At 32.9% G+C, this 14,961-nt stretch overlaps 1 protein-coding gene across 1 annotated transcript in view; it reads right to left on the reverse strand.

The window, feature by feature from the left end:
* Positions 1-14,961, reverse strand: part of LOC130441134 (uncharacterized) — a 156,253-nt gene that overhangs the window by 97,509 nt on the left and 43,783 nt on the right. Inside the window, exon 5 of the mRNA XM_056774682.1 lies at positions 6,418-6,538. Coding sequence (XP_056630660.1) covers positions 6,418-6,538 — 121 coding nt within the window. The remainder of the gene's footprint in view (positions 1-6,417; positions 6,539-14,961) is intronic.

The raw sequence follows: 14,961 nt of genomic DNA on the forward strand, positions 1-14,961 counted from the left end.
TTTTTAGCACTTGTTGCGTAAATATCCACAGGGTGTTTCTATATTCGACCGACAACGCTCTACCACAGAGATATCTCAATAAATGATTAATTTTGTTATAGGAATACGAACCCTGACGGGACCTAGTTGCCAAGATATATGGTGTTCAAAATTTTAAATTAAAATCAAAAAACTGCAATAATTTTTTTTTTAAATTTGATGATCAATATGCTCTTTAATAAAGTAATATTTTGACATAAAGAAACTTAAGAAAAATTCAACCAGTGGCGCGCTTTCAGGATTAGTTGTCACTTTCATCCTTCTATTTTTTACGCTACTGGAGCAATTATTTTTTTAATTTTGTTTTTAATTGCCCAATTATTTTAGTTAACGGTGTTGTAGAAATTTTCCTCTAAACAAAAGTCGGCAGGTGATTAAATACTACTCGAAATTATAATCGAGTATCCACGTGTCATATTTTTGATAGTTCGTGACACTTTGTGTATTTGACACAATTTTCCGAAATATGTGTTGTATACCGACGAAGCTAAATTTACTAGGAAAGGAATTTTCAACTCCTGAAATAGTCACGTTTGTGATGAAGAAAATCCGCACTTTGTTTGTGAAAGGGAATTTCAGCATTCAGCATACATATTCGGTTAATGTGTGAGTGGGTATGACTGGAGATTGCTTAATCGAGCCTTACATTTTACCAAATAAATTAAACGGAGCAATTTAAACGCGCTTTTTGGATGGAATGTTGGATGAATTGTTGGAGAATGTACCGTTAAATATTAGACAATACATGTGGTTTCAACACGATTGGTCGTCTATTCATTTTGATACAGAGGCAAGAAATTACTTAAACAGAGGTTTTATAGAAAAATGAATTGGTCGAGGTGGACCCAATTGTTGGCCTCCAGGATCACATGACTTGAATCCTATCGTTTTTATATATGGTGTTTATGGTGCATATGGCAATATAAACATTTCTATCAGCAAAACCAAATGTATGACAATCGCGAAGGATCCCCTCAGATGTAAGCTGGTGGTGGAAGACAACCCCATAGAACAAGTTATGCAATTCAGATATCTGGGCATAGACATATCAAATACCCACGACCCAGTTAAAGACCTAAGAAACCAGATTAACAAAGCATCCTCACTATCAGGATGCCCACGAGATATAGTCTGGTCCAACCCGTACATGCGCAAAGATAGCAAAACTAGAATCTACAAGACTTGTATCAGACCCATCATGACGTACGGCATGGAAGTCCGCGAAGACACCAACAAGACGAAACAAATGCTGTAGCCAAGATGAAAACACTGAGAACAATAATGGGGGAAATTAGAAGAGACTGAGTGAGAAACATAGATGTCAAAGAGCAGTGCGGGATACACGACATTGTAGGATGGGGAAGACAACGTAAGAGGCAGTGGTACAACCATGTAAGACGGATGGACGAGAACAGACTTCCGTGAATAGTCCTAGAAAACAACCTGCCCGGCTCAAGGCCGCCCGGGAGACCACCTAAAAGGTGGAAAGATAGTTGGCAATCCACCTCTCAGGAAAAGATGCAGAGGCAGCTTCAGAATTAAAAGATCGACAGATCTCCAAAAAGTAGAAGAAGAAGAAGCTATTATTATTTTCATTTTCTTTCCCAATTTTGTTATGATTGTTAAATATTTTTGCTTAAAATTGCGATTATGAATAATTTTCATCTGTTTCGAACTACTTACGCTTAATCATTATTCGAAATTAAATGAATAATAATTAATTAATTTGTAAATTACTTACGTGCTTACATACTTTTGTTTACAGACAAATTTCTACAATACCGTCCATAAAAGTTTATTAGTTTTTCAACTAAAAATAATCAGGCAATTTAAAACAAAATTAAATAAAAAATTGGCTTCAGTAGCGTAAAAAATAGGGGGATAAAAGTGACAACTAACCCTGAGAGCGCGCCACTGGTTAAATTATTCCAAAGTTTGTTTATGTCAAAATAGAACTTCATCAAGGAGCATATTGGTCACCAAATTTGAGAATTAATTGAAGGCGTTCTTGATTTATGGCAAATTTTTGATATTGATTTGAAATTTTGAGCACCCTATAGCTTAGCAACTAGGCCCCGTAAGGGCTCGTATTCCCATATCAAAATAAATCATTTATGCCATTTATGACAAAATGGTGTAATAAGTTTATTGAAGTAAGTAGCCAACAGTTTGAACAACTTTGTCAATTTTGTTATTGTTGTAATACAGTGTGGTTTAAATTTAATTTGTGCTATTATTATTTTCATTTTCTTTCCCAATTTTGTTATAATTGTTAAATATTTTTGCTTAAAATTGCGATTATGAATAATTTTCATCTGTTTCGAACTACTTACGCTTAATCATTATTCGAAATTAAATGAATAATAATTAATTAATTTGTAAATTACTTACGTGCTTACATACTTTTGTTTACAGACAAATTTCTACAATACCGTCCATAAAAATTTATTAGTTTTTCAACTAAAAATAATCAGGCAATTTAAAACAAAATTAAATAAAAAATTGGCTTCAGTAGCGTAAAAAATAGGGGGATAAAAGTGACAACTAACCCTGACAACTCGCCACTGGTTAAATTTTTCCAAAGTTTGTTTATGTCAAAATAGAACTCCATCAAGGAGCACATTGGTGACCAAATTTGAGAAAAAATTAAAGGCGTTCTTGATTTATGGCAAATTTTTGATATTGATTTGAAATTTTGAGCACCCTATAGCTTAGCAACTAGGCCCCGTAAGGGCTCGTATTCCCATATCAAAATAAATCATTTATTGTATTATATAATGACCCAATGCGATTTTTGAAAATTCGAATTTGAAAAATAATTGTTAAGAGATAATACAAAATGACAGTAAAGCTATTATTGAATTGATACATACATATTTTGTTATGGTGTAGATACTCACTTCAGTTAAAATACTCGCAATTCATAAAATTTGTTTAAATTAATACTTTATTATGTGATACGTCATTATAGTTGTTATATATTTGATGAGATTTGATCGTTCACTAAAAATTGAATAAAAGTGCGACAACATTGTTGCATATATCGTTCCAATTGGTTATTTATCTAGTTTTTAAATCACTTATTGCATTCGAGAAAAGTATTATACAGATTCATTACGAATCCAAACATTTATTCTTCCAAAGCCGGTCCTGCAATTTCCAAATTAAGCTCATAGTGCAGGGCGTCATGAAAATAAAATGTGCTGTGTTAGCACTACAGCCAATTGAAATTTTTGGTCAATTTAATAAATCACCCAATAAATAAATAAAGCAGAAGAGTTGACACTTTTTAGTAGTCCCACGATATCCTTCCTGAGGCGCTCTACATATGGTAAATTTATGTGAGTTCCTCATGCCTCACCCTGTATAATGTAATAGTATGATTAAATTATCTTATTATCCTGGTTAGGTATGCAAGGATTCATAAATCCCTTTATGTATCCTTTGTATAAGAGTAAGAAAGATAGAACCGATGGGCGAAATACGTAAGGGTGCAGTACTAGACGTACAAAACCGAAGTGCAACTATCATCTGCTCATAATGAAGACGGGTTTAAAATAGCAATTTGAACAGAAAATAAAGAACACTATGAAGCGCTTTTAGAGTTATTAATACTAACAAGTGAAAAAAATGAACGCTTTCAGCAATAATTGAATTGAAAATTAGCTTGATATGAGGGAATTATTGTCACTATTATAATAGCGAGGAGTGCTTTCTATGACATTTTCAAACTATTTGTTTCGGAATGAAACTAATAAAAAATCGCCATTTTGAGCGAGTTAAGTAATTGGGGAACATGCAGAATGAAGGAAAAGAAAGATCTCCTCAATAAGTAATTATTAGTAACGGAAAAATAATTCGGATGACCAAGAAATAGGAATGGAACCCAAATCTACTGGTTACACGTCCCAAGCCAGTAAAGCGAGTAGAGGCACGTACCGCATTTATATTCCAATTATCTACATAAGAGACCCACCGAAAAACACTAATCTGGCCGTAGAGACTCATTTAGAGCTTATTAATAGAATGAGAATGGAAAGAAATAACGGAAAGGGAAGTCCAATTCGGTAAATAATTTTCGGTAATCGAAAAAGACTCCAGGATCAGATTACAAAACTCAAAGTTAGTTTGGAAATGTCCCACGAATTTTATTCTTATGCCAAGAATTATTTTCTTTTTACTTTGAATATTTACGTTGATGAAAATCAAACAATAAATTGAATGTTACTTATATCAACGTTTTATTTTAAATACAGAGTGAATTTTATATATGGAACGCCTCAATTATCTCAGAAACGGCTTAAACTATTTGTATTATGGTGATATCTACATTGTTGTCAGACCTTTCCTTTTTCCGAAAAAATAAGAACTTTGTTATTTAAAATTGATCACCCTATATATTTTGTGTTTTTAGAAATCCTGTTTATTGTTTATGTGATATTTTCTGTACCTAAATGCCACAATTTCGGAGTTATAGCTACATTACAGTACCTCCACCAAAGTTACAGTAAATTTAACGAAAGTGGTGCAGTAAAATAGTTGTCCAAATCAAGACGCAAAAAACTTACAACTGAAGACAAATCCTTAAATGTTAGAAGTGGATCCACATTTGTGAATCAGAAAAAATACGGATTTTAGAAAACGTATAATAAAGGCGATTACAGAAGATACTCAAAATGTTGTCCGTTTACTTCAATACAAAAAGCCATGTGATTTTTAAAACTTTGCAATATATTATACAGCAATCCTGACTGCTCAATTCTTCTTATCTCTGTAGTAATCCCATCTTTTAATTCCTGAATATTGGCAGGTTTTGTTTTTCAAGTGACTCACAGAAAATAGTCTAAAGGAATCATGTCGGGTCATCGCGGGGGCCATTCAATAAAACCACGCCTTCCAATCCATCTTCTGGGAAACACATTACTTAGATATTGCCCCACCACACATGCACAGTGAGGTGGGGCACCATGCTCGAAAATTTTTAATAATGAAGTTTTTTTTTAAATGTAATTGAAAACACTTCTTAGGATTTGGAAATATTCAAGCCAAGTCGGGTATAATACTATTTTCTAATAAATCTAAATACGCCGGACCATTTAAGTTACCCTCAATGAAAAAAGGACCAATTATTTTGTCGCCTATTATTCCAGCCAATACATTCAGTTTTTTGGGATATTGGGTGTGGAATTTACGCATCCAACGAGGATTGTTACGTGACCAGTATCTACAATTATGCCGATTTACGTTTTCACTAATACAAAAAGTGGCCTCTTCGTAGAACATAACATTACTTAAAAAATTTGAATCGTTTTTATTGTAACATATATCTATCATTAGGTCAGCAAACTCTTCATGTCTATCAAAATTGTCATCTGACAACTCTTGAACCAACGTTACTTTTTTTGCATGGAATTTATTATCACGTAAAATTTTCATTACGGATGTTTGCGAAATATCAAGTTCCCTGGATATTTGTCTAGTACTCAATTGTGGATCGTCTTCAAACAGGATATTAACATCTAAAGATTTGTTTTCAGTTTTTCTGCACCCTGATTTGGATAAATTTCTTACTGTCAGTTGCCAGTTTCGTTACACTTTTTCCTAATTTACTGATAGTAGATCTTGTTATGGGATTTCGGTTAGGATATAAATTATTAAAGATATTAGACATTCCTTGTTGACTTCTACGCCTATCACCATGAAATATCAATTCGTTTTTAGATAAACGATCCATTGTGACTTTCGATAAACTTACAACAATAATAATTTATTGAAACGTCCGTAGCAGTCATAGCCACCCAATTGTATTATTTCAATTTCGGCGGAGAGAACGCAAATGTAGTTATAACTCTGAAATTATGGCATCAAGATGTAGGAAATATTGGATAAAAAATAATATGTAAATCTCACGGATTTCGAAAAGCGACAAATATATAGGATGATCTATTTGAAAAAACAAAATTTATTATTTTTCCGGAAAAATGAAAGATATGACAACAATGTTAATACCACTATAACACCGGCCACATCACAAGACCCTAGTACTCAAAAATTTATAAAAAAACGTAAAAACCCTTTCCGAGATAATGGAGGCGTTCCATACATAGAATTCACTCTGTTTATAGAAAAACATAAATAGTGGATTTTCCTCACTTTATGTGGATAATCGAAGGATTACTTCATGTAAACATAAGAATTGTGAATGAAGATAATGATACACACAACTAAAAAAAAATTTTCCGTGCCTCATACGCTTCCTAAACTACGTTTTCTCAATAATATTCACTGGCTGCTTATAGATAAAATATCTGTAAGGTACAAGCTTATTGATTAGTATTTTAGCACAGATTTCATGGAAATTGAAAATTTTACACTCACCTTATCTTCCAGAAGATGGGAATGTAATGGCCTTGATATTGATTCGGATGTTCCTTCTCTGTGTAATATCCCGTCATACTTCAAGTTTTGTTTACTTCTCCTATACTTTTTCCATAATAACCTGGAATGGAAAATACACAAGGAGCATTCAATTTGGAAGATTCTATTCCAGACAAATATAATGGAAACGGATTGGTACAGATTTTTAATGAAATTAATTTCAATTGTTGTAGGGAACGGGTATTTTTAATTTCGAATTTATGTCTTATAAAGGAAGACACATATAAACTCACCAATAAATTTTTTTTTAATAATAATATTCCAAAGTTTGACGTTATTCTCATGTGTATTGATATAAAGTATTATCAAATTTAATAGTTGTTAATTATCATTTTTGTAACTCTTACAGTTGTAGGAAAACGGAAACTTCATTTTATTATACAAGACCGTAGGAAAAACTGAGAAATATCGGGATCTATCAACTTTCAAAAAAGTTATTTAGTATTTGAAAATTAAGTATAGAGGGTAAACATTTCAATACATATTTAAATAAACATATTTGGATTAAAAATACTTATCACAAATAAAAAAAATTGAAAAAAAATTGAATACCAAAATATTCTTATAAAGCAGGGAAAGACGTCGACCGCGAAGACATCTTTAGTTGAACCGCGCGACCATCCCGATAATGACCTCGGATATTAACAATTTAATTTATGAAAAAAAATTAATGAATTATTCAAAATAAAATTTTAATACAGTTTACGCCTTAGAATCTAGAACAAACTGAGCAAATACAGTGAACTTTTCATTTTACAATAGAGAAATAAATAGAAACAACTTGACCAAACTATTGCACAATTATTTGAATATTCACGGAGTTACACAGCGCGGCTGTGGTATGACCTCTTGTGTTGAATATAGAAGCATAAAAAGTCGGAAAAGCATAGAAGTTGATGAAAACGTAACACTGTATAAGGTACGATGTTGATGTTAGTCGGCCGTGGAAGACATTAGGATAGGAACGATGGCACTATCAAAAGCCGTGAGCAGCAGAGCTCCATCACGAAAGTCGAATTTTTCGTCGAATGAATAATTTAACTAATACACAAACAAATCTTTCCATAAAATGAATTTCTTGGAAATGATATCAATTCTCAATCTTATTTCTTTATATGGAAAATTTGCTATTCCTCAATAACTTTTCATTTCACAAGTTAACTCTCTCTCTCGAATGAAAATTCATAATTTCAATAGACCCGGTGGTCTCGAACCCTCTTGTTCAATTCCAATTGACAACAAAGAAAAAATTGTCATAATGACAAGAAATTTCGAAAATGGGAAGTAAAAAAAATCACCCTAGCAACGATCATACTCGTATTATTCATTAAATAGGAGGCGGTCTAGTTCAACAATTACAACGATCAAAATGATTTCGGGCGTTTTGTGCTAGAAGAACTGAAGAAGAAAACTTTGAACTTGAGAAAGACAATTCTTCAACATCACCCCTACTTGCATGCGAAGTTCGAATCCTCTAGTTAAACTTTTTCTGGCCAAAAAATAAGAAAATATAACAAAAATGACCATAAAATGGAGAGGGGTGGAGATGGAAAGTTTCGACCTTAGACAGGAAATCATCTCGCAACTAATTGAACCTACATTCATTTTTCAGTCGCTTTTCGTTTGACCTGCAGAGGTGAGCAAAGGTCAAAAACCACTTTTTTGCACTGCGACCCCTCGAAATATTCATTTGTTTTCAACCAAACTCTAATAACATCAATCCGCTGCCAAAAAAGCCATGTATGCTAATTTTGAACCAAATCGGACCCATAGCAATTGCTCGAGAGCCGAAAATAAGAATTGTAGCTTAAACAGATATATAGATGTATATATAAACTACAGACATTCGAAAAACCATCATAATCGTGTTCAGGAGGTCTCAAAACATGGAAAAAATGATGTGCCCCCAATTTTTCTTCTAGTCATGCCTACCGTAATAGTCTAATTTTTTCTTGAAAAATTCGACTAAAAAAGCAAACAAGACATTTTAAAACCATGCACTTATGATACGTTACAGAGATTCCAATCGGCAGTGAACTTCGATGAGGTTGAAATGCATGAATTTAAGTCGAATTTACATCTACAGCAATCGTTATTTACGAAAACTAAATCAGTAACATTAGTCTGGATGCCAAATTGGGATTTTTGGCTTAACCTGGAAGTGAACGTTTTTTGGCTGTTTTTAGTTCGTAAGGACGTCTACTTTGAGAATCCGTTTGATGCCACCTTGACACCCTTGAGCACTTTGAGAAATTCAAGATGGCGGCCAAAAAAGTCAGTAAAAAAATACAAAAATAATAGTTTTAAAAAATATGAACATATAGCACATCGATTATAGAGTTTTCGTACCTTCTGGATTCAAATTTTCAGGTAAAAATATTTTTGGCGGCGTGTTGGTTGAGTGGGGGGTGCTTTAGGGGGGGCTGGCTTTCATATTTTGTCAATAATAACGAGTCGTGCATCGATTTATTTATATGTTTTTATGAATAAGAATCTCGAATTTCATATCAAAATAGGTACTAAAACAGAAACTTTTTTAAGGGAACTGCTTGAGGAGGGATGCTGGAACTACTGAATAAAAGAAAAAACAAAACAAAAAATAAATATATTAACTCAAACTCAAATACATTACTTAAAGATATAATATATCTTAGAACAAAAAAATAACAAGCAAACATAAAAAAATATTGCAGATAAACATAAATTCACTCGTCGTCCGATTCTTCGCTTTCTTATTCATTTTGCGCAGTTTCCATAAATTTTTTTAGTGGATTTTTACATTTATTTTCGTCCGTTTTATCCATCATACATTTGCACATCAGGATACATAACAACCCATTTGATGGACAACAACATCTGTTCGAGCTGCAGGGATCATTGGATTTGCAAAAGCATTTTGCAAGCTCTAGAATAAAATCTGGTGCCAATTTAGTATTTTGGGGGACAGAAATTGGGTTTAAAATTTTGTTTTCGTCATCTTTTTCCCATCCATATTGCGTAACGTTAATTTTAGGAAGAACAAGGTTTTGGGAAGACATCCAGAAGTACATCTGAAGATGCGCCCTTTTCACATTTTCGCAAAAAGATTCGGTCGTCGGCAGTAGAGAAGCAAATAAGGGTGCTTTTATTTGGGTATATCCAACTTTTTCAGCCCAAACAGACATTCTTGCAGCCGTCACATTGTCTACGGATTTAACGTTATAGCAGGCTGCAATAAAATCGGTACACTCTTTAAATACATCTTTTAAATTGCTATCTAATTTACCCAAATATTTAAAAGTAAAACCCTCTTCTAATTTCTTAATTACTATTTTTTTGTCAATTCCGTGGTACTGGGCTTTGATATTAGAAGTTATTTGCACAATTACACATTGGGATATGTGGGATGGGGATATTTAGATAGGGGTATTGGAGTAAATGGTAAACTTTTTAACTCTAAATTTTGACGCTATCTTGTATATCTTTCTAGGATTTTTGGGCGCCATCCTGAATTTATCAAAATGCTCAAGGGTGTGGTAGAGTAGCATCAATCGGATTTTCAAAATAAAGCTACTACAGAAGTATTAATAAACCATTCGAAGATGGAAAGTTCACGAAATAAGCTTTCTATTAAGTCGGATAAATGTTTTTCACGATTTTGAAAACAAAGCTGAAATAATATCGTTAATAAATATTATTTCTTTGTCGCGTAATACTGTGATGGAGCTATGAATAATAATTTGGAGAATTTATTGAATGACGATTTATAAATGTGTTCTTATCACTTCAATTTGATGAATCCACAGATATAAGTGACATTGCACAGTTCTGCGTTTTTGTGAGAATGGTTTCTGACGATATGACTTCAAAAGAAGAATTGTTAACTATAATTCCATTAAAAGGAGAAAATGGAGGCCACGAATAAAAAACTATTGATAAGAGAGGATTTCCAATATACAGGGTTTTTTAAAAAAAGTGATCCCGTCACTAGGATGGATAGAAAACTGAAAAATATTTGGGGTTACACGGTTCGTGTCAAGTAGTATTGAACATAACTTTTTCAATATTAAATTCACTGAACAAAATTTCAAGTCAACTTAAGCATCATTTAATTTCACACCAAAAAGGTACTCTTGATAAAACTCGATACTGTGTACCGTTTTCGGAATATTAAAATCATATGACGGAGGAGGCCAATGAATCTAAGTTTCTGCATGTCTACCAATCCATCGATTCGCAAAATGGTTACTCAACTAATTACTTTGATCAAAGTGCGGTGAGCCTCCTCCATGGGGAAATAGAGATCTTCGCTCGTTCAGAGTTAAATCTTCTGATATCTCGAATTAGTGATTGTTTAAAAAATCCAGATACATATCTTGCCCAAACATCAATTTTCAATGAGTGTTGGAATTAGTTACCTTTTTGACATATGAATTGGATGTATCAGCTTCGAAAACATATTCGTATAAAATTTCAATACAATGTTGTCAGTAGTTGTGGCAAAATCGTGAAAAATGTGTATTTTTTTCTTTAACGCCCTCAATCTTGAATACGGATGGCATTACGAAAATTTTTAACTGAACAAACCCCAAATAATTTCCAGTTTTCTATCTATTCTAGAGACGGGGTCACCTTTATATGAAATATGATGATATATTGCAATTCATGAATTCAATTCACAATGTCTTCAAGAAGGTCAATTTCTGGCGCTTTTGGAAGAAACTGAATCAGAGTACATTACTGAATTGGAAGATGAGAAATGGCTCATGATATCACTGTAAAACTCAACTACTTGAACCTAAATCTACAAGGAAATAATGAATGCTTAGCAAACGATGAAAAAGTATGCGTCTCAATTGAGAAAAACATGAATTGAGAAACTTCAAGTACATGGAGGATGAGTACATCCATAAACCAAACCGAGATTTCGAAGACTTAGGCTTAATACTTAGATGTTGTCTTTGAAGAATTTTAAAGAAGATTCGTTGACTTATCTTTGCGAATCTACTTTTTCAACAATGAACGTCATAAAAACCAAACATTGATCGCGTTTAATACTTTCGCTGCGGGTCTCCTTACAGAAGGACAGCAGCGACGCTACCCGCTTACGGGTATCCTTACGAAAGGACGCCCCTCTGTAACTTTTCCCATTAGATTCGAATGGCTCGTAAGTGAAAGGGATTCACTTTCACAACTTCAGATAGTGACATTTGCATTAAGTATCGTTAGAGCATTCTATTTCGAATCGTCCAACCAATTTTCAACGTTTTTTTCAAAAATTATATATAAGTAAGTATAATTTATTATATAATGGATATTTATTTCATGATTTGATATATTTAAACACTATTCACTGAATTGTTGAATTTTTGTTGCAGATTTCGATTAACAACGAAGGATATTTTGTAAAAGTCAGCGTTCGATATAGATTCTTGGGAGTCACCGGGTAATTTTTTCTTTTTATTTATTTTTTATTTAAAATATCAATATAGTAAAGTATTTTAATACAATACATTTAAAGAATGCATATTTTCTTGAGAACCAATAATGTCTAACAAAATAATAATTTGAATCAATAATTTTATATATTTTTATTTGCTATTTTAATAAAAATTGTCAACAATTCTGGTGTTTTCTTTTACAATAAATAAACATTAGATATAGGTGTAGGGGGTTTAGCATAATCTGACCTAATCGATGTCTATTGATACTAACCCGCAAAGTAGGTGGAATTCCTCGCATATACGGGTTGTCCTTCCGGAAGGACGCTTCCGGAAATGCACTTCCGGTTAATTTTTTGTTGGATTACTATTAGAATCATTTAACATGATAAAAAATGTCCATATGAAAAATTCAAACAAAAAATGCACCCGTAACAAGGGTAAACCTGTATGTTAGGTTAATTTAGTTCTGTCATTGGTAGACCGCCTTCGATTTTTTAAATGTGGAGTAGACAACGTATCCCTAAAGTTTGATTACTCCTGCTAAAATGAACACCAAAAGAAAATTCATTTTCTCTCTAATAATAGAAAATTTAAATAAAAATATTCATAATACTACATACTTATGATTCAATTAATAGAAAAACAGAGTAATTAACTGAATACTAGACTTTATTATCGTGTTTGGTTAGGTTTTGAATACATGGTAATGAATTTTTTCATTTGTTAGCACATTCATCCATCAATTATTAAGTCTAGATGAAGCCTACTACACTATTCAATTCAATCATTTATTTTTATTTCTACCAACTAAAAGAATACGCTGACGACTGTATTTTATTAAATCAAAAATCCCGCTAGTTTTAGCATGCCCTTTTGTAATAAGTACATGAGCTTTTTTCCATAAAATTTGCATATATCACTGTTATTCTCGTAAGAAATTTCTCACTTTTCTATTCAGACTGCTGCTCTCAAAGTAATTTGGAATGTTGTTGTCGACGATTCGTCGTTGAATTTTAATGTCCCTTTTACTTCGAGGAATGTTGAGAAAAACATTACAGTATCAAATGCCACACCAGAGATCTTTTGTTGTCAAGATTAGTGCTATGTAATCTAGTGACACAAATAAATTGAAAGGGATATGTTCGGGTGACCCTTCATATATAAATTGAATAAGCTTTCTAATTATATGAGCGAAGAACATACATTTTGTGAAAAAATAATATTCAATACAATGAAATTCATATCAGCAATTACACTATTGAAGATTGTTGATTGGACTAAATCGGAGGACAACAAATTTTAGGAAACTGAGGTATGATGATTTGCAAGATCATTTATAACCATGCAATGAACAAATTCGATATGTGGCTTTTGAAAAGATGAGTTATTAAAATGAAGAAGTTCAAACATATATAAAACTATCCCAAACAGGAGATTATCATCCCAAGCAAACTTTAGCACTTTCACCTCCAATTTAATAAGATTATCCTGCTAAGAGCCAAACATGGTAAAGGAGTGGCGGATGAATCATTTGTAGGAAACTGGAAAAAATAATAGGAAGTGAAGTATATAGGGAAAACCAGAGGAGGTCTATTGAATGAATCACTTGAGTAAGAATAATAATTCAAGAATATCAACAGAAGCCTTGTTGGAGAATTGCTGCCTTAGTGGACACCTGAAGACGGTAAAGGAGAGGGTACCCATTCTCTCGAATTCTGGAGGATCACAGAGCTCCAGAGCAAAACACATGAAGTTAAACTAAATAAAAAATGCATATCTTTGATAGCTAGAGCCATGCCATATGTTGAAAGGAGCTGCAAAACAATATCTATATATAAAAATGAATTGCTATTCGTTAGTCTCGCTAAAACTCGAGAACGGCTGAACCGATTTGTTAAATTATTTGTGGAAGTCCAGAGAAGGTTTAAAAGGTGACAATGGTCGAAATGAAATGAAAACAAAAATTTTGTTTTCCCTTGATGTTTTGTCACAAATAAAATATCTGAACGCAACCATAATATTTGACATTTGACAACCAACTAATATGTCGAGCCATCCTCTATGTCAATTGATACCTGAGACAAAGAGTGCATCCTTCTATCTTTGTGAGTGACGATTACCGTTAGGTGCGCGAGAACTTTACTTTGGTGATCCTTAGTGATAGTGACATTTCAAGTTAAAACCGTAAATTTGCTTGCGAAGCAGTTAGATATTGGAAATAATAAAGTCGCAGTGTACACCTCGACGGATTCATCACATTACTCACGGATTTCTGTCACATCACAGATTCAAAAGAGGAGCTTATTCAGCGTGTTTTCCCAGATATAGCTCAACAGTTTAATAACCATAATTAGCTGGTTGAACGAGCAAAATTTGCGGTAAAAAATAAAGATGTCGAGGATCTCAATGCGACCATTCAGAATGTTCTTTTGGGACAGTGAGTTTGCTTCAAATCAGTCGACAAGTCGAAGCAAGATAACGTAGTCAACTATCCCATGGAGTTTTTAAATTTACTGGAATTGCCCGGATTACCACCACACAATTTGCAGTTAAAAGTAGGATCAGTTGTCATCATGCTGCGTAACATTAATCAACCTCGTCTGTGCAGTGGAACAACCGCGTATACCTATTATTCCAACAGATTTACCGTACGATTTACGTGCACAATTTCCGGTTTGTCTGGCCTTTGCGATGACCATAAATAAATTGCAAGGCCAGTCGTTGGAAATTTACTTTCCCTGTTTCGCGCAATGACAATTTTGGGTCGCGTAATCTAGGGTCGGAAAACCGGCATCTTTGTTTATTTACGCACAACAAAATAAAACAAAAAATATAATTTATCAGAAAGCTTTAAATTGTTTGTGTTGTTTGTGCCTGTCAATATCAAATTGAAACCTTATAAATAGCCAGTATTTCAGGAAAACTCTGTTTTATTTTATTGTATTAATCAATAATAATAATAATAATAAAACTTCATTGAGTCCAAGCAATTTTTATTTGTTTTAATAAAAAAAGGATTCCTATAAATATAGGTACATTGAAGCTTATATATTTAAAAACT

Source organism: Diorhabda sublineata, chromosome 3 (genome assembly GCF_026230105.1).
Source record: "Diorhabda sublineata isolate icDioSubl1.1 chromosome 3, icDioSubl1.1, whole genome shotgun sequence".
Classification (NCBI taxonomy): domain Eukaryota; kingdom Metazoa; phylum Arthropoda; class Insecta; order Coleoptera; family Chrysomelidae; genus Diorhabda; species Diorhabda sublineata.